Source organism: Leucoraja erinacea, chromosome 31 (assembly GCF_028641065.1).
Source record: "Leucoraja erinacea ecotype New England chromosome 31, Leri_hhj_1, whole genome shotgun sequence".
Classification (NCBI taxonomy): Eukaryota; Metazoa; Chordata; class Chondrichthyes; order Rajiformes; family Rajidae; genus Leucoraja; species Leucoraja erinaceus.
The window spans coordinates 19509061-19528494 of NC_073407.1; the positions used below are offsets into that span (position 1 = coordinate 19509061).

The 19434-nt window shown below is 44.6% G+C and overlaps 1 protein-coding gene across 2 annotated transcripts in view; it reads right to left on the bottom strand.

Annotated features, from left to right (window-relative positions):
• Positions 1 to 19434, bottom strand: part of LOC129712047 (allograft inflammatory factor 1-like) — a 35592-nt gene that overhangs the window by 9759 nt on the left and 6399 nt on the right. For both annotated transcript variants that reach the window (XM_055660196.1, XM_055660195.1), the window contains exons 3-4: positions 4805 to 4871; positions 417 to 458 (exon numbers count right to left, since the gene is read on the bottom strand). In XM_055660196.1, the coding sequence (XP_055516171.1) occupies positions 417 to 458; positions 4805 to 4871 (109 nt within the window). The remainder of the gene's footprint in view (positions 1 to 416; positions 459 to 4804; positions 4872 to 19434) is intronic.

Below are 19434 nucleotides of genomic sequence, written 5' to 3' on the forward strand. Positions count from 1 at the left end.
TTCCTAACATCTCCTCATGTTATTAGCGTCAACATTTTTGCCTTAAAACATTCCTGTAAAATGCAATAGAGCATATTATGACTTTGAAGATGTAAGTTGTTGTTAGGTTTCACCTTTAAAGGAAGTTGACAGTGGAGAGTTTACTGAGTGAAGCTTGTCGTAGTGAAGGCAAAATGACCTTGGGGTTCTCCTCGAAACATTATTTGTAGAACAAGGGAGCTGGGACCAGATTAAGTCTGAACCAAAAGCGCACTTCACCGAGACTAAATCAGTGATTTTTTACTCTTGTGACTTTGAAATAGTGAATAACAGGAGTGGTGTTGGCAGAAGATAAGAGTCATGTTACATTCAAAACCATTTCACTTTCATAGATAAGATTATCAGTTTGATATTGTGGCCAAAATGCCAGAACTCACCAATGTCACCTTGGTCATTGAGATCAAATTCCATGTACTTCTCTGCAATAAAAGAAAAAGTGAGTTATTGTGAATCTCAATGTACTCACGAGGTCTTAAGAAACAAGCACAGTAACAACAGTGAAATAGCACTTTTACATGAGTAAAATAATCAAAAGGATCATAGGAGTGATAATAAAAAGTTAACAAAAGCTGCATGTGGAGGAGGCACAATGGTAAATAATCAAAATATTGACGTCTTAATGAATGTCTTAAACAAGAAAGGAGAAGTGAAGGGAGAGAGCGAGGCACACAGCGGAGGGCAAGCAAGGTCAATTAGAAATATATTGTTTCTGTATTAAAAGCAGCAGAAATGATTACTTCTTTCATTTGGAAGATTGTTTTGAAAGTAACAAAGTAGAAAGGTGGCACTGTGGAATAGTCGACACATGCCAGCATTTATCTGGCTGTCATGGAAGCTGCAGTGCAGAATGGGTTTGAAAAGCCATTTTCAAGTCTGTCCCTTTAAAGCTACCTTTCAGGTTGTCATCGTTGGTTGACCATTGAGTTTGATGATGTCAGTTGTGCAGTCTTCGTTGGTAAGCCTTAGAGTGGCTGGTAAGGCCAGGCATGAAGTCACACTCTCGGGGACAGTAGGGGCACAGGAAAGATGCTGCAGCAGATACGTCTTGCGTTCTCCAGCTCCAGTGACTCAGTGCCAAAGGCTTCCTTCAAAGTGGATACAGGACCTTTTGGTCAAAGCACATTGGCCTGTTCTGTCCTGGGCACAAGGCTTCCCCTCCCATGCACGGATGATGCTGTGTTTGACGCTGCCTTCGATACAATCCTTGTATCACTTTTTTTTTTAGTTATCTGGATCAAGAACTCATAAAGGAGCTGGCGTAGCGTACGGAAGCTGTCCAGACGGATTAAGAGGCCTGTCCAGAGCAGCTGCCCCAACCCAGGCGACTATTTGTGAGCTTGCCACAAAAGCAGATGTGCAATGACACATTACAATCGCTCCACACTTACAAATCTTTATTCCTACAGCAACATTTCTTACTTTAACTATGATATCTCTACAGTGAAAATGGCTTGATTGGAATCTTGCACTGTCTTTCCGCTGACTGGTTTAGCATGCAACAAATGCTTTTCACTGTACCTCGGTACAATAAACTAAAACTGAAACTGGATCAGGGTCTTGATGCTGACCATGCCAGCCCTGTCCAGATCTTCCAAGTTTGTCACCCTGTCCTGCCGTTCGATGCTTTATGTGGAAAGACTCCAGCTGTTTGATGTGTTTCCTGCAAAGCATCGAGGTCTCACAGCCACACGAATGCTTGTGAGGACAACGGCTTTGATCTTGGTTGACAGCTTGTTGTTTCTGTGGTTCATCACACAAGAGCAGAGACAAACAAGCGTCTGCCTGACCTCGCTGATCAAGCTGCTGTTCCCACGTCAGAAGAGCTAACATTTCCCAGGCACTTGAAGTGATCTGTCTTTAGCCTTTCATGTAAAAATCTACAAACACTCAGTGAGATCAAATTTCCCATTTATTCATTTTCAATGCTGAGCTGAAATATTTGACATCCATTCTGCTTCACTGTTCCACACTAATTGGACAATATCTCATATCAGTTTGTATAAAACTATTTTGAATCATTGAATCACCCAGCAGAGACAGGCTCTTTGGTCCATCGCATTAGGCGCAATAATCTGCATTATTCCTATGACTTCTGATATCCATATCAATTTCCCCACGCCTCATCAATTATCCTGCCATCTATCTGCACCAGGGGCAATTGACAATCGACAATGAATCTTCCAACCAGCATATCTTTGGCATGCAAATGGAAATCAAGGCACCTGTGTGAAATATGTGTGGTCACAAGGATAATCAAATTCAACTCAGACAATACTCAAAATCAGGAGAGACGTAATAGGTAAAATGACAAGTTATAGATGAATGAAAATGGATAATTACTCAAATGGAAAAAAAAAAAACCTCCTGTGCCACCGGGGAAAAGAGGAAGAAATTGGGTCCAATTCAACAGCTATTTCAAAAACAAGATTTATTTGACCATAAATTCTCAATAACATAGCAGCCTCTTCCATCCTCCCAGAGTCTATTAGCATGACAGACTGTGTTGTGCAATGAACTGCATTTGATTAGGGAGCGGAAGGTAAAGGAACCCCCAGGAGGTAGTGACCATAATATGATAACATTCAACATACAGTTTGAGAAGGAGAAGATCAAATCAGATGTGTCGGAATTAACTGTTGAGTAACTACAGAGGCATGAGGGAGGAGCTGGATGAAGTTGATTGGAAAAGGGGCCCTAGCAGGAATGACAGTGGAGCGGCAAGGGCAAAGGTTTCTGGGAGTAACTCAGATGATGCAGGATTTTATCATCCAAAGAGGAAGAAAGATTCTATGGGGAGAATAAGGCGAGCATGGCTGCAAAGATTAGAGGGAAGCTGGAGGCGTCCTCAGCCCCCTATTGTACTCCCTGTACACACATGACTGTGTGGCTAGGTTCAGCTCCAATTCAATAATTAAGTTTGCTGATGACACTGTGGTGGTGGGCCTGATCTCAGACAATGATGAGGGGGCCTACCGGGAGGAGGTGGCTGATCTAGCACTCTGGTGCCAGGAGAACAGCCTCCTCTTGAACATCAAAAAAACGAAGGAGCTGATCATGGACTTTAGGAGGGCACATCATCCGAGGACGTACACTCCATTGAGTATAAATGGGGATCCTGTGGATAGGGTGAACTGTTTTAAATATCTGGGAGTCCACATCTCTGAGGATATGACATGGTCATCACACGCCTCAGCACTGGTGAGTAAGGCAAGGCAGCGCCTTTACCACCTCAGGCAATTGAGGAAATTCAGAGTGTCTCCGAGGATCCTCCAGTGCTTCTACGCAGCGGCGGTGGAAAGCATCTTGTCCGGGAACATTACAATCTGGTTTGGGAATTGCTCTGCCAAGGACAAGAAGGCTCTGCAGAGAGTAGTGCGCTCGGCCGAACGCACTATGGGAACTTCACTCACCCCCCTGCAGGAACTATACAACAGGAGGTGCAACTCCAGAGCAAACAAAATCATGAGAGACCTCTTCCACCCCTGCAACAGACTGTTCCAGCCGCTACGGTCAGGCAAACGCCTCCGTTGCCATGCAGTGAGAACGGAGAGGTTGAGAAGGAGTTTCTTCCCAGAGGCAATTCGGACTGTAAACGCCTTTCTCACCAGGGACTAACTGTACAGAACGTTTTTTCTTCTATTATTTATTATGTAAAATAATATGTGTGTTATGATTGTGTTTATAATTTGTTTGGTTGTTTTGTTGTTCCGCGAGCATTGCCACTTTCATTTCACTGCGCATCTCGTATGTGTATGTGACAAATAAACTTGACTTGACTTGACTTGATTGGGAAGCTTGGTATTGGGAAGCCAACAGAAGGCAACAAAACAGCAATAAGCGGAGAAAAGGTGAAATGTGAAGATAAGCTTGCCAATAATATAAAAGAGGACACCAGAAGTTTCTTCAGATATATAAGGAGTAAAGGAGAGGGATGAGTGGACATTCGACCACTGGAAAATGTTACTGGAGAAGTAATAATGGGGAATAAAGAAAAGGTGGATGAATTGAGTACGTTTTTCGTGGCTGTCTTCATAGCAGAAGACAACAGCAAAGTGCCAGATATTCAAGAGAGTCGGGGCAGAATATAATGGACTTGCTATTATGAAGAAGAAGGTACTTGGGCAGCTGAAAGGTCTGAAGGTGGTTGTCACCTGGACCAGATGGATTACATCAACAATTGGGAAACCAATGCCAAGGACAGGAAACTCTGGCGAACCATCATCCAAGAAGGAACAGCAACCTTCGAAGCCAAGAGATGCCAGAATTAGAAGTAAAACGAAGAAAACGGAAAGAGAGGAAGCAACAACCAAAGCCCGATCTGCCATCTGGAATTACGTGTCCTGAATGTCGAAGAACTTTCAAAGCCAGGATTGGAGTCATAAGCCACCTGAGAGTTGATAAAAACAACAGAACGGAGACCATCGTCCTCGACCTCGAGGGATAGCCACGACGACGAGAATGATACCGAGAATGATTGGGTTCACGTACGATAAGTGTCTGATGGATCTAGGCTTTGCGCCAAATTAATTAATGTAATTGCCACACACACGCGCGCGCGCGCACACACACACACACACACACACACACGCGCGCACATACACGAATCACTGCTGACACTTAAATACCAAGCAGATACTCAGCACCAAGGGACGTGACAGAGGCTGAATGTGATACTGACACCAATGGACTTAAACATGATTAATGTGGAATATTATGGAATACTGAACAAGATTTAACAAGGAAACTGGGCCATTCTGTCACTTACTTTTGAAAGATTCCAGATTTTCTGCTAAGTTTTCTTCATCTTTATATTTTTGATCTTCCAGAAATTCCTGGAACAGAGAATTTCTAAATGTCAAATGTTTATAACACTAAATAGGACATCCTCACTGTAAATAAATCACCAGGCTCAACAATTCCAGTGAGTGGGTCATTCTCAAACTGAAGAGGGGACACTGAATTCCAATTCCGCAGCCCATAATAGCTTTGTGGTAGAGCCACTCTTGAGAGTGTGCGAGAGGAGTAAAGAGATCTGGGGATACTTTGAAGGCACTGTCTTGAGAAATGTTGAATGGTTTGAATGTACCTGTGATCTTGGGGAGGTCTGAATTGTGAGAGGCTGGAATTTACATTTTTGCATAAATAGAAACACCAAATTCTGGGCACGATCCCAATTGCAATAACAATGGGGTAGCACAGCGGTAGAGTTGCTGCCTTACAGCGCCAGGGATCCGAGTTGAATCCTGACTATGGGTGCCGTCTGTACGGAGACAGTACGTTCTCTGTGACCGCGTGGGTTTTCCCCGGGTGCTCCGGTTTTCTCCCGCACTCCAAAGACATAGAGAAATAGGTGCAGGAGGAGGCCATTCGGCCCTTCGAGCCTGCACCACCATTCAATATGATCATGGCTGATCATCCAACTCAGTATCCTGTACCTGCCTTCTCTCCATACCCCCTGATCCCTTTAGCCACAAGGGCCACATCTAACTCCCTCTTAAATATAGCCAATGAACTGGCCTCAACTACCTTCTGTGGCAGAGAATTCCAGAGATTCACCACTCTCTGTGTGAAAAATGTTTTCCTCATCTCAGTCCTAAAAGATTTCCCCCTTATCCTTAAACTGTGATTTGTAGGCTAATTGGCCTCGGTAAAATTGTAAATTGTCCCTGATGTACAGGATAGTGCTGGTAGTAATCGCCAGTCAGTGCAGACTCAGTGGGCCTGTTTCCGTGCTGTATCTCTAAACTAAACTAAACAAAACATGGACTTGTGCCAGGAGAAAGAGCACTGTGCTTCTCAAGCATGATTGTAGACAATGAAACAAATAAAGACCTGTGGGCCACTGATCTCCAGGCAAACAACCTTCGTAAATAATGGAGACAATGAAGGCACGAGTTTACATTCAACGCTAAATTGGCCATAACAGTGCCCCCAGGTGATATCCTTCATTTAACCATCTGTTCTTTTTATGTTGCAGCATCGAGGTTGCCAGGAACTGTATCTGTAAGCACCACACCAAGAAATGCAACCTTTTACAATGCATGACTAGACTATGGGTGCTGTCTGTACGGAGACAGTACGTTCTCCCTGTGATCGCATGGGTTTTCTCCGGGTGCTCCGAAAGGGTGTCAGCCCGAAACGTTGCCTATTTCCTTTGCTCCATAGATGCTGCCTCACCCGCTGAGTCTCTCCAGCATTTCTGTCCACCTTTCACAATGCAACTTGTTTTAACATAGAAAGTGAGAGAAAATATTGGAAATTCCCCTCTCCCAACACATGGTGTAAAATAATATATTTTACTTTCCGAAGTTGGATTTAACACTGCCAATAATTCAACTAAAGACTCACAGTGGGATTTGCACGCTCTTGGTTGCAAACCCCTGACACATACTGCCCATCTTGCATTCCACTCTTTCAGCACACCCCTCTTTTTTCCCCCTCCCTCTCTCCCGTGTCTTTGGGCAGGTACAAGGTCAGAGGGGGCAGGCTGGGAGGAGCATCGCCACTGGCCCTTTATCATCAAAGATAATACATTTTAAATGGAGCTTGAAGGGCACATACATGTGTTTGCGCCACAGTTTCCAGGACATGTATGCACGCCCTCCAAAAAATGGTAAGTTTAAATGTCTCCACACACCCCCCCCCTGCCTGTGGCTATCAAACTTCTCCTTACGTCCACCAATAAATACCCTTTGCCTCATCTATTTCACCAAATTCTGACTGCTCTCTACACCACTAGCTCCCCCCATACACCACCAGCTCCCCCCCATACACCACTAGCCCCATACACCACTAGCCCCCATACACCACTAGCCCCCCATACACCACTGGCCCCCCCCCCCATACACCACTAGCCCCCCCATACACCACTAGCCCCCCCCACCACTAGCCCCCCCCCATACACCACCAGCTCCCCCCATACACCACTAGCCCCCATAGCCACCACTAGCCCCCCCCATACACCACTAGCCCCCCCCACCACTACCCCCCCCATACACCACTAGCCCCCATACACCACTAGCTCCCCCCATACACCACTAGCCCCCCCCCCATACACCACTACCCCCCCCCCCCCCCTACACTAGCCCACCACTAGTAGCCCCCCCATACACCACTAGCCCCCCCCCATACATACACACTAGCCCCCCCCCCCATACACCACTAGCTAGCCCCCCCCCATACACCACTAGCCCCCCCCACCACTACCCCCCCCCCCCCATACACCACTATAGCCCCCCCCCCACTACCCCCCCATACACCACTAGCCCCCCCCCATACACCACTAGCCCCCCCCATACACCACCAGCTCCCCCCATACACCACTAGCCCCCCCCCATACATCACTAGCCCCCATACACCACTAGCCCCCCATACACCACTAGCCCCCCCCATACACCACTAGCCCCCTCCCCCCCATACACCACTAGCTCCCCCCCATACACCACTAGCCCCCATACACCACTAGCTCCCCCCCATACACCACTAGCCCCCCCATACACCACTAGCCCCCATACACCACTAGCCCCCCCCCACCACTAGCCCCCATACACCACTAGCCCCCTCCCCCCCCATACACCACTAGCTCCCCCCCATACACCACTAGCTCCCCCCCATACACCACTAGCCCCCATACACCACTACTCCCCCCCATACACCACTAGCCCCCATACACCACTAGCTCCCATACACCACTAGCTCCCATACACCACTAGCTCCCATACACCACCAGCTCCTTCCTATAAGATAGCGACCAGTTAATGTTTTTTTTATTAATAACTAAAAAATACTCACCCAGAAGAATAGGAAAAAAACCCGACTCTTTTAGCATGGACTTCAGGGACAGAATCACCTCCTTTCACAATGAAGGTACACAGAAATGCTGGAGAAACTCAGCGGGTGCAGCAGCATCTATGGAGCGAAGGAGATAGGCAACGTTTCGGGCCGAAACCCTTCTTCAGACTGATAGGGGGTGGGGGGAGGCGGGGAGAAGAAAACTTTCCCAATGAAATGATTTGATCATCCATCTCACTAATTCCCTTTGTGCCTCGGGCATCAACCAGAAGAACTGGGGTGGACCGTTCAGCCCCTTCATTCTGTCCCGTCCCGTCCCGTTAGGTCTATAAGTGGACCAAGAATGCATCTTCTATTGGGTGTACAAGACCAGGGTGATCACCTCCTGAATGATGTGTCTTTCTGGGATAAGGCTGTGAATACCAGGATCCCAGGCAGAATGAGAAGTACGGTTTGCATCAAAACATAGATAAGTATTTGAGGGAGAATAAAAACTGCAAGAATGTGGGGAATGAGCCTTGGAACAGGACTAACCAGATCACTCTACCAAAGAAATGGCGCAGCTTGAGGCTTGCAACATCAGGCCTCCTCATCAACCTTGGGCTGTTTAACGAAGGGAGTGACTAGTTAGTTTGCTACCTGGGAAAAGCAAGTTGAATGAGTCATTTTTTGTTTGAGTTTAAGAAGACAATCGACACAGGATAAACCATTATGCAAGTACTTTTACAATAGACAATAGGTGCAGGAGTAGGCCATTCGGCCCTTCGGGCCAGCACCGCCATTCATTGTGATCATGGCTGATCATCCACAATCAGTAACCCGTTCCTGCCTTTTCCCCATATCCCCTGACTCCACTATCTTTAAGAGCTCTGTCCAACTCTCTCTTGAAAGCATACAGAGAATTGGCCTCCACTGCCTTCTGAGGCAGAGAATTCCACAGATTTACAGCCCTCTGTGAAAAAGTTTTTCCTCGTCTCCGTTCTAAATTGCTTACCCCTTATTTGTAAACTGTGGCCCCTGGTTCTGGACTCCCCCAACATCGGGAACATGTTTCCTGCGCCTACTGTGTCCAAACCCTTAATAATCTTATATGTTTCAATGAGATCCCCTCTCATCCTTCTAAATTCCAGAGTATACAAGCCCAGCCGCTCCATTCTATCAACATATGACATTCCCGCCATCCCAGGAATTGTGAGGAAGAAGATCGTGTGGGAGAAGATTGAGTCTTTATGGTTTTCCTCTTAAAGATAAACTATGAAGTAAATTCTCAAAAAATGCAAGTCAGCAGTGGCTTAAAAAGAGATGCAGAAGTAAATAGGATTCATGAATCCATGATTGATTGATTGATTGAAAGATGCAGCATGGAGATGTCACCTATCTTTTTTCTCCAGGGATGCTGCCTGACCCTCTGTGTTACTCCAGCACTTTGTGTCTATCTATGGAAACATGCCCTTTGGCCCACCCAATCCACTCTGACCATCGATCACACGTTCACTCTAGTTCTATGTTATCCCACTTTCATATCCACTACCTCCACACTGAGAGGTCAATTAACCTACAAACCTGCACATCTATGGAAGGTGGGAGGAAACCGGAGCACCCGGAGGAAACTCACCTGCTCACAGAGAGAAGTTGCAAGCTCCTCACAGATGTACCGGGGGTCAGGCCAGTCTCTGGCGCTATGAGACAGCAGCTCTACCATCTGAACCACTGGAAGATCTCCCCACCAGCATTCTGCCAGTGCCACACTGGGAGGGTTTGCCTAGATTGTGTGCCTCTACCTGGAGCAGGGAGTTGAAACTTACTGCTCCTGACTGTCCTGAAAGATAGCTCAGAATCTATGATGTGTGCTTTGCATCATCTTCATCACAGGACTGTGCTCAGCCCTGTGACTTAATCCCAGGCTGAGCACAGGCAGACTGGCTGCCTGTCTTAGGTTGAAGGCTCCGAGAAGAGAGAGCCTGCCATCTGCTGATTAGGACCGAGCTCTGGTCTTAAACTAATCTGCGCTGCATTACATTGCAGAATATTCCAGCTTGAAACCCAACGCTCAGTGAAACTGACCCAGGGTTTCCATGATGTCCATGTAACACAGTTCTTAAAGTAACCAAATTAAACAGCCTTGTTGCTGTGGGAATCCACTGTCCTGATGATTCGGCTGCAATTTTAACATCCGTCCCAGATTTGGTAACACTCTAAAGACTATTAAGCAAGACTTTTTTATTTATCATGTAGAAATGCAATTTCGTTCAAATGTTTGAATGACAATAAAAGGCATTATTTTCTATTCTATTCCTCAGGATAACAAAGATATTGCAATAATGTGTAATAGGTGCTATAATTTATTAAACCAATGTCGCAGTGATAGATCTACTTTCCGGAAATTGTATTCTTGGCAGCTAACATTTGTCACAGCTGACACACAAGAAAATATTAAGATCCAGAGTATTTAAGAGTAACAAAAAGCAACAATGAATACCCAGGGCAAATGTAGGTGAAACTTGTTAATGATTATTACTACCAGTAATAATATCGGCATAAGTAAACAATTCAATGTTATCTTGTAACAATACTGGTAACTCCAGCCCTTTTATATTTGTTGAATGGATATGGGGTTAACAGACTGAGCCAGCACTCAATTCCACATCCCTAGTTGTCTTTGAGAAGGTGGTGGTGAGCTGCCACTTGAACCTCATCAGTCCTTGAGGTGTGGGTGCAGCCACAATGCTGTTTGGGAGAGAGTACCAGGATTTTGATCCATCTATGTTGAGGGAATAGCCATATATCAGCGTGGTGTGCGGTTTGGGGGGCATCTTCCAGGTTGTGGTGTCCCATTGGTTTTGCTGCTCTTGCCCTTCTAAATGGTAGAGGTGGTGGATTTGGAAGATGCTAAGGAGTCTTGGCAAATTGCTGCCGTACATCCTGTAGAAGGTACCGACCACTGCTACTGTGAATGAATCATGACCCAAACGCAAATTGGATGAACAGCACCTCATGTTTCGCTTGAGCAGCTTACAACCCAGCTGTATTAAAATTAATTTCTCCAACTTCAAGTAACATTTGCATCCCCTCTCTCCATCCCTCCCCCACCCTAGTCATGGTAGTAGTTTCACTGTCATCCTGTCGAGTTTCATTGGCTGTAGAACTCATTATTACCTAGCACACAGCCAAATATTGTGGGCTCCTCCTTGCCTTGATCATCGTTACATTTTGCATATCTTTCATTCATTTGTTCTATATCTCCCTATATCACCGTCTATCACTTATCTCCCTTTCCCTTGACTCTCCGTCTGAAGATGGGTCTTGACCTGAAACATTACCTATACCTTTCCTCTAGAGATGCTGCCTGACCCCCTGAGTTACTCCAGCATTTTGTGTCTATCTTAGGTTTGAACCCGCATCTGTGGTTCCTTACTACACATTGTGCCTTTCATGTGAGCTACTATGTCCGGGAAGGTGCGGAGCTTCTTGAGTGTTGTTCAAGCTGCAGTCATCCAGGAAGGTGCAGAATATTCCATCAGACTTCTAACGTTAGCATTGTAGAGGCAGGTAGACAGGCATTTGAGGAGTGAGGAAGCAACGATGGGCCGAATGGTCTAATACTACTCCTATAATTTGTGATCTCAAGGGACAAATTGTTTCACTGCTCCTACTGTGCTCCACTGTCAGAGGTGTAATGTCAAACGAGGCATTAAACCATAGGACATATAAGATCATTCTTACAGAGATGAGTTGGGAAGTTCTCTGCGGTGTTCTGCTATTATTTATTCCTTAACTACAGCAGATTATCTGTTTATTGTCACATGATGAGGTGCAGATGGCACTAAAGTAATAGAGAGCAACACAGAGCTACAAGGACCCAGGTTTGCTCATGACCTCAGTGCTATCTGTGTGGACTTTACACGTTTGCCTCATAAATGCCTGCATATCCTCTCAGCGCACCTGTTTCCTCCCACATCACAAGGAATTGGCGGTGGGGGAATTATTTTCCTCTCAGATCCTGTACAATAGATAAATGGTAAAAAGGGTAACTTATTGGGAAAGAGAATGAATTTGCAGGATTTCAGGGGAATAAAGCAGGTGGAAAATTGGTGCATTGGGATTGGTCTTCTTGGATCCAACATGGACCGATGGGCTGAATGGCCTGCTCCTGCACTGTAATAAGCATAAAATACGTGGTATAATCAGGAATGGTCTCCTGAAAAGGTAGTGGATGGAGATTCATGATAGAACAGGAAGAGTATTTTGAAGTGAGAGGTCTGTAGTGTGGGAAGATGGAAGAGGACAAACTAGAGCTCAAATATCCTCCTGCTCACCACATCGTTTCAGGATCCTGTGAAGTTTTAAACACATTCTTCTGACATTCCTGTGTTACTCGGTGCTGAATCAATCCAGCATGATGAATAGTTGTTTGCGAGTGACACATCATGTCTTTAAAGCACCAAGGAACTTGATCAATTTATAATCCTTCTCTGGAGATTAAAAATCCTTTAATATAGCTTACATATTAAACCTTATCTAAGGGACACGATGGTTCTTGACAGGAGGATTGCTCATGCTCTAGGACTGCTCCAGAACCCGCAGGGATTAAAGATTCATCTCCAGAATACTCATGATATTATGTAGATTAGTAATCAATTGTCACAGTGCAAATAAGGGATGAAAATGTTACTGCTGCGAAGGAAATTTGGGCAATTTTCTTTTTTCTTGATTGCATTATAAACGTAATGAAGACGGAAGAAAACGGTGTTTTGGCTTGTGGACAGAAATCATTCCAACCAGATAATGAAGTTACCTTAGAGGTTTCCATGAGGTGGGAGGTGGGAGGAGCACCCTGAGGAGTACTCATAGAAACATAGAAAATAGGTGCAGGAGTAGGCCATTCGGCCCTTCGAGCCTGCACCGCCATTCAATATGATCATGGCTGATCATCCAACTCAGTATCCTGTACCTGCCTTCTCTCCATACCCCCTGATCGCTTTAGCCACAAGGGCCACATTTAACTCCATCTTAAATATAGCCAATGAACTGGCCTCAACTATCTTCTATGGCAGATAATTCCGGATATTCACCACTCACTGTGTGAAAAATGTATTTCTCATCTCGGTCCTAAAAGATTTCCCCCTTATCCTTAAACAGTGACCCCTTGTTCTGGACTTCTCCAACATCGGGAACAATCTTCCTGCATCTAGCCTGTCCAACCGCTTAAGAATTTTGTAAGTTTCTATAAGATCCCCCCTCAATCTTCTAAATTCTAGCGAGTACAAGCCGAGTCTATCCAGTCTATCTTCATATGAAAGTCCTGACATCCCAGGAATCAATCTGGTGAACCTTCTCTGTACTCCCTCTATGGCAAGAATGTCCTTCCTCAGATTAGGAGACCAAAACTGTACGCAATACTCCAGATGTGGTCTCACCAAGACCCTGTACAACTGCAGTAAAATCTCCCTGCTCCTATACTCAAATCCTTTTGCTATGAATGCTAACATACCATTCGCTTTCTTCACTGCCTTATGCAGGAGTTACGCAAGCCATGGGCTGAAATCTTCAGGAATATACTAATCAACAGTAAATCCATCAAAAACAATGGAGTGCATTGTTGACAGTTTATATAATGCAACATTGGAGCAGGTTATTCAGCCCTTCATGGTGTACGCCAGCATTTAGAAAGACCTTCACCAAACCCCTGTTCATATTCTTTCTCTATTTTTAGTCATGTTTAATAATCATCAGTTTTGATGCAAATTCTTCATTTTTTACTGTAAACTGAATTTGTTGGGTGAACCAAGAAGCGTGAAATACTTTACAGACACTAGTTAATCCCCTCCGCTCCACCACATGCACACACGTAGTTACACTCAGGCACAAACTCACCCACGAGAAAACATTCAAAGAGACGCTCAATGTACATGGAGGCCCAAGCCCAGAATTCCACAAACACTCGTGCAGACAAATAAACACAATCACACACACACCTCCAGCACAGAACTGTATGTGCAAGATATGAATCACATCAATGGTCACCTCACCTATACCTGTCGATTAGAGTGTGCCACTTCTCTTTTCAAGCAAACATTTTACTAGATCATTTTTCTTGAAGAAAACAATTCATTAATCAGCATCGTTTCAAAGTCATTTTCTGCTCAGTTTTATATTTCGGATTATCACAGAATTGTCCGTACAGTACAGAAGCCAATCTTGCCCGTCATTCCTTTTGGACTGATTCCATTTCAGTTATCAAATCTAATCACATAGGTCAATAACAGTGAATCTCCCTGACACAATGTTCCATTGATGGGATGTTTATTATTGGAACATTGATTAGACCACAAGGATTCTACAACAATGCTATCCTGTTATATACTGCCTTTAACAATGTTATATTTCCCAAGGTGCTCGACAGGAACATTATCAAACAACATTTAACACATCAAGAAAGATGAAAGAAATGTTTACGGGCAATGAGGGGTAAAGGTTTTAGACAATAGACATTAGACAATAGGTGCAGGAGTAGGCCATTCGGCCCTTCGAGCCAGCACCACCATTCAATGTGATCATGGCTGATCATCCCCAATCAGTACCCCGTTCCTGCCTTTTCCCCATATCCCTTGACTTCGCTATTTTTAAGAGCCCTATCTTGCTTTTGAAAGCATCCAGAGAACATGCCTCCACCCCCTTTCAGGAAGAGAATTCCGCAGACTCGCCACTCGAGATTCCTCGAGTTTAGCACACAAGCAGCTGAAAGGTTGACCAGACAAGGTGGAACAATGTGTGTAAGAAGCGAGAACTGGAGGAGGACAGTCTCTGGAGGCCTCGGGCTTGGAGATGATTATAGAAAAAGGCAGGACGTGGTCAAGGGGGGCTTTCAATACGAGGATGAAAACTTTTAAATCAACACATTGCCAAGCATGGAATATGCGTATAAGAAGGAGTTGCAGTTGCTGGTTTACACCAATGATCGACACAAAAAGCTGGAGTAACTCAGTGGGTCAGGCAGCATCCCTGGAGAAAAGGAATGGGTGACGTTTCAGGTTGAGACCCTTCATCAGTGTAATTCAGCAAACACAGGGTTACTAAAACAGGAAGTACACAAAAATGCTGGAGAAACTCAGCGTGTGCAGCAGCATCTATGGAGCAAAAGAAATAGGCAACGTTTCGGGCAAAACAGACTTGGTACAAACTCAGATTTGGGCTAAATAAATTTGGAGTTCACACTTATGCAGACACAACAAGATTTGTGTCTGACAAAGAATACTGCTCAGCAGCCACAAATATCTGTAATTCCACTGAATGAGTGTGGGCTGTGGAAGAATGGGAACGCTGAATTACTGGCTGTGGAATTATTCAGACAAATGCCAGTCTATTATTAATGGACAGATACGTACCACGGTAATTGTAACCCATGTTCCTCCTCCCCACAACCATAACTGTGGAATCACTTCTGCTTTCATGATTGATGCTGGCTTAAAACACTCATGACTGGCTGGCTTTATACTGTAGCGGGAACTCCCTCAGAATCACGACTCCTAGTACACAAAGCCACTTCTGATTCACCTCTGCACAGCTGGTGCCAAGCACCTGCCACAGTTCTGGTGCTTGGACTCAATCCAGATACTGATGTCGTCAGACAGAACAGCACACTTGGGCCAACTCGAGAGCATCCCATGAATGCCAATGTAAGCAATCCCCTTCCAGCGTGGTGCTGCCTTCCAAGCTGGGGAACGTACAAAGTTGGTAGCAGATTAGTGTAATTGTCGATCCACTGCCTGGATACGAGCCAACTTCATGTTTACCTCCTGCAGTCTGGTGATCCGCTACAGTGATGAGCAAGCGAGCGAGCGAGCGTGTGGTTGGGGGGGAGAATGCAGATTTTGTTTTGTCCCGCTTAAATCTAACTAGCACTGATCCAAGACCCATCTGTCAGTGCGCATCTTAACCCTGTCCTTAATTAGAACAACAGGAAGCCAGAACCATAACTTAAACCATTGTGGAAAGTGGGTTGTTACTAATTACACATCCTTGGCAGTTTACCAGTGCTAAGTGTCTGCATTTTCTTTCACCATTTTAAGCCCCTGCTCTGTATTTTGGGGCATTACCACATAGAAAAGAGGACTCTTAGTTCAGTGGCAGCTTTCCCTCCTCAGAGCCTGAACCCTGTTCCAAACTGTCTTGACGAGCTCCAGCTCAGAAGGTGAGATTGATGTCCAGTGGAGGTCAATAATCCATTTGGACACCCTACCCATTGCATGTGTGGTTGGAGCCCTTAAAACCTTCCTTGACCATGAAGGAGCAATTTGTCAGCTGCTATAAATGCAACTGCAGCCAAATAGCCATGTTCACATCTTGACCTGTCTGAGATTTCAGAACTAAGAGATTATAGATGTCACAGAAAAAAAATGTAACAGGCTCAGGAGAGTAATGGGCAACCCTACAGAGATCTTCAACATATTGATTGAAATTTGCAGCATGGAACCAGGCCCTTCATTCACATCGACCCTTGATCACACTCTTTCTGTTGTCCGATTTTTGGCAGCAAATCCCCACACACTCGGGGCAATTTCTGAGAGGGCAATTAACCAACTTATCCGCATGCATTTGGGATGTGGGAGGAAACCCAGGCGGTAACAGGGAGAACGGATAAACTCCACACAGACAGCACCCGAGGCCAGGATACAAACCGGGAATCTGGCGCTGTGAGGCAGCGGTTCTATCGTAAGTTCTTAATGGGTCAGGTGTTGAAGATTTTTCCATTTTGGACATGAAACCAAAATTAGGGTTCGTTAATACAAGATGTTCAATAACAATTCCATAAGGGAATCAGGATTAAACTCTTTGCCCAGAGATTGTTGAGAATGTGGAATGCTGAGGGAACAATTGAGGCAAATGTACATTTAGAGGGAATGAGATGAATGGGAGAGAGAAAGGAATGGAAGAGTAACAATGACAACAGGTGAAATGAAAAAGCAGGGAGTGAGTTCCTGCTGAAGATTAAAGTAGTGATGATACCTGGGGTTGAACGGCTGGGGTCTGTGCTGCAAACATTTTGAAGCGCTGTTAATCAGCTTGAGGTGCAGCACTTTTCAAGGGAACAAAATGTATGGGGAGAAAAACAGTTAGACAGTTAGAGTGAACAGTTCATTCACTCACGCAAGGATGAATAAGTGGACGGGAATTTCTTTACTTTTAAATAGAAACAGAAATATGGTTTTGAAGGGGTGTGCTCCATTGGCTGACAGGAGATCTGGAACAATGAACAAGGCTGCAATGCCTGTTGATGGGAGTGGCAATTATGCTGCAAAACAGTCATCTGGTCCTTCACACCAGGTGGCTCTGAGCTGCAGGACGAAACTCATGGGACAAAACTTATGTTCACCAAGCAATTAAACTCTGGTTGACACACGCCAACACTATATGCATGCTAAACGGTCGTGCGACCTTAAGAATTTTGTAGCCATTATCCAAGGAGGTTATTTTGCAATTTGCCTGCTATCGGTCCGTTCTGTGAAAAGGTTTATATTGGAAATTCAGCTAAAGCTATTTTATGAAAGGGGGTCCTCTTTTTGAGGGACATAGAAGGGACATGGTTTTCTCCTCATTATATCTGATAATGACACGATAATCAGATTGTTTGTATTTTACGCCTGCTTGGAGTGTGTGTGAATGACATGTTTATCTTGCCCAGTAGGTCCATTCCCATCATTAATCGGGGTCAGTCCTTCCTAATCTAAAATATAGGTCTAATTCGGCCACCTTCCAAGCTGTTTCACAAACAGATTCCTTGCAAATTATCTTTGAAAAGAATGAGGAAGAAACTTACTTGGATCCCATGAAGGATTAGAGAGATTGGAAAAGTTAGGACTGTTCCCCTCAGAACAAACAAGGCTAGTTGGAGATTTAATGACCAGATTTAATGGTCAGATTTGAGAGGTGAGCATGATTGAAAATAATTTAGATTTCTTACTGCTATGATAGTATTGCTACCATTGTTTTCTTAACCCATATGTACTAACCACGTCAGATACTTCCATACAGGTCTGCCCATACTACCTTACTATTATCACTACACAAAGGGAGAATATCCATTCCCTTTGTTGAAAGTCAATGATTCCCAGGATGAAAATATCAAATACTAGAGGGCATAGCTTTAAGGTGAGAGGGGCAAAGTTTAAAGGAGATGTGCGGGGCAAGTGTTTTTTTTAAATGCAGTGGGTGATAAGTGCCTGGAATGCGCTGCCAGGAGTGGTGGTGGAGGCAGATACAATAGTGACATCTGAGAGAATTTTCAATAGGCACATGGACGTACGGGGAATGGAGGAATATCGGTCAAGTGCAGGCAGATACAAGTTGGGCTTGGCATCAAGTTCAGCACAGACATTGTCGGGTTCCAGTGCTGTACTGTTCAATGTTAAAGTTAAGGCAAAATCTCCAGCGAAAAATGAGTAGAACATTTTTCACCGCAGAAATTTGCCAGGATGTGCAAGTCTCCACCTGAATAGGTGTCGGAAAATGATTCTATAAATTATTTCAACTGTAGTTGGATAGCTACCCGAGGATGAGGAGATTGCAAATTTACAGATGAGAATTAAGGCTATGGGGTTAAAACCAGCAGTTCTTTCAAAGAAACATGACAGGCTAAATGGTCTTCTGCTGTAAATTCTGGACCAGTCCTAATTGTGCAAGTATTTGATAGCTTTGTATATGAATGCATTAACTAATTGTCATCGACTATATTTGGTTTTGTGAAATGACTTGAACAAAGGAGGTCTTTACGAGAGCCTTACAGCGTGGCACCGGGGTACGTTTAGGATTCTGATATCGTTTTTCTGATCTCTGGGCTTGTTCCAGCATATTTGCATTGCAAAGTGCCTGGCCACACCAGTGCAGACTTAACCCAGCTGGTACAGTCATCTTCTTGGCCAGCTTGACTAATGTGTTCACTGAAACGCTAATTGGGGAATCACATGCAAGAAAGAAAGAACAATGAACAGCATTTTTCAGCCAACCTCCAGCATTTATTATCCACTACTGATAGTTCCTGAACTGAAGGGGGCATTAATGGTGACCAACATGAATGTGTCCAAAATCAGTAAAGGCCCAGTAAGGACAGCAAATTACTGAAGCAGAAGAGTTTTTAACAATAATTCAGAAGTTTCATGGGAACCATCACCAAGAGTGTGTTTTATTTTAATTACACATTTGCACAATTAATGAGCTTAAATTTCCTAGCCAACTTGGTGGGATTCAAACTCCTGTCTCTCTGTCAATGGTCCACGATTCTGGCTGCTAGTCCAGTGGTCATTGTTCTCATGTAGGAAGTGCCATTTGCAGGAAGCTCCAATATCACAGTTGCCAAATGACCCGATTTTAGAAATGTTGATTTTGGGATAAATATAGACCCGGGTGCCAGGGAAAGCAGCCTTAAATATCAATCAAGGAGAATTGTCCTGCTCTTAGATCATGTCATAAGTGATTGGAGTAGAATTAGGCCATTCGGCCCATCAAGTCTACTCCACCATCCAATCATGGCTGATCTATCTCTCCCTCCAAACTTCATTCTCCTGCCTTCTCCCTATAACATCTGACACCTGTACTAATCAAGAATCC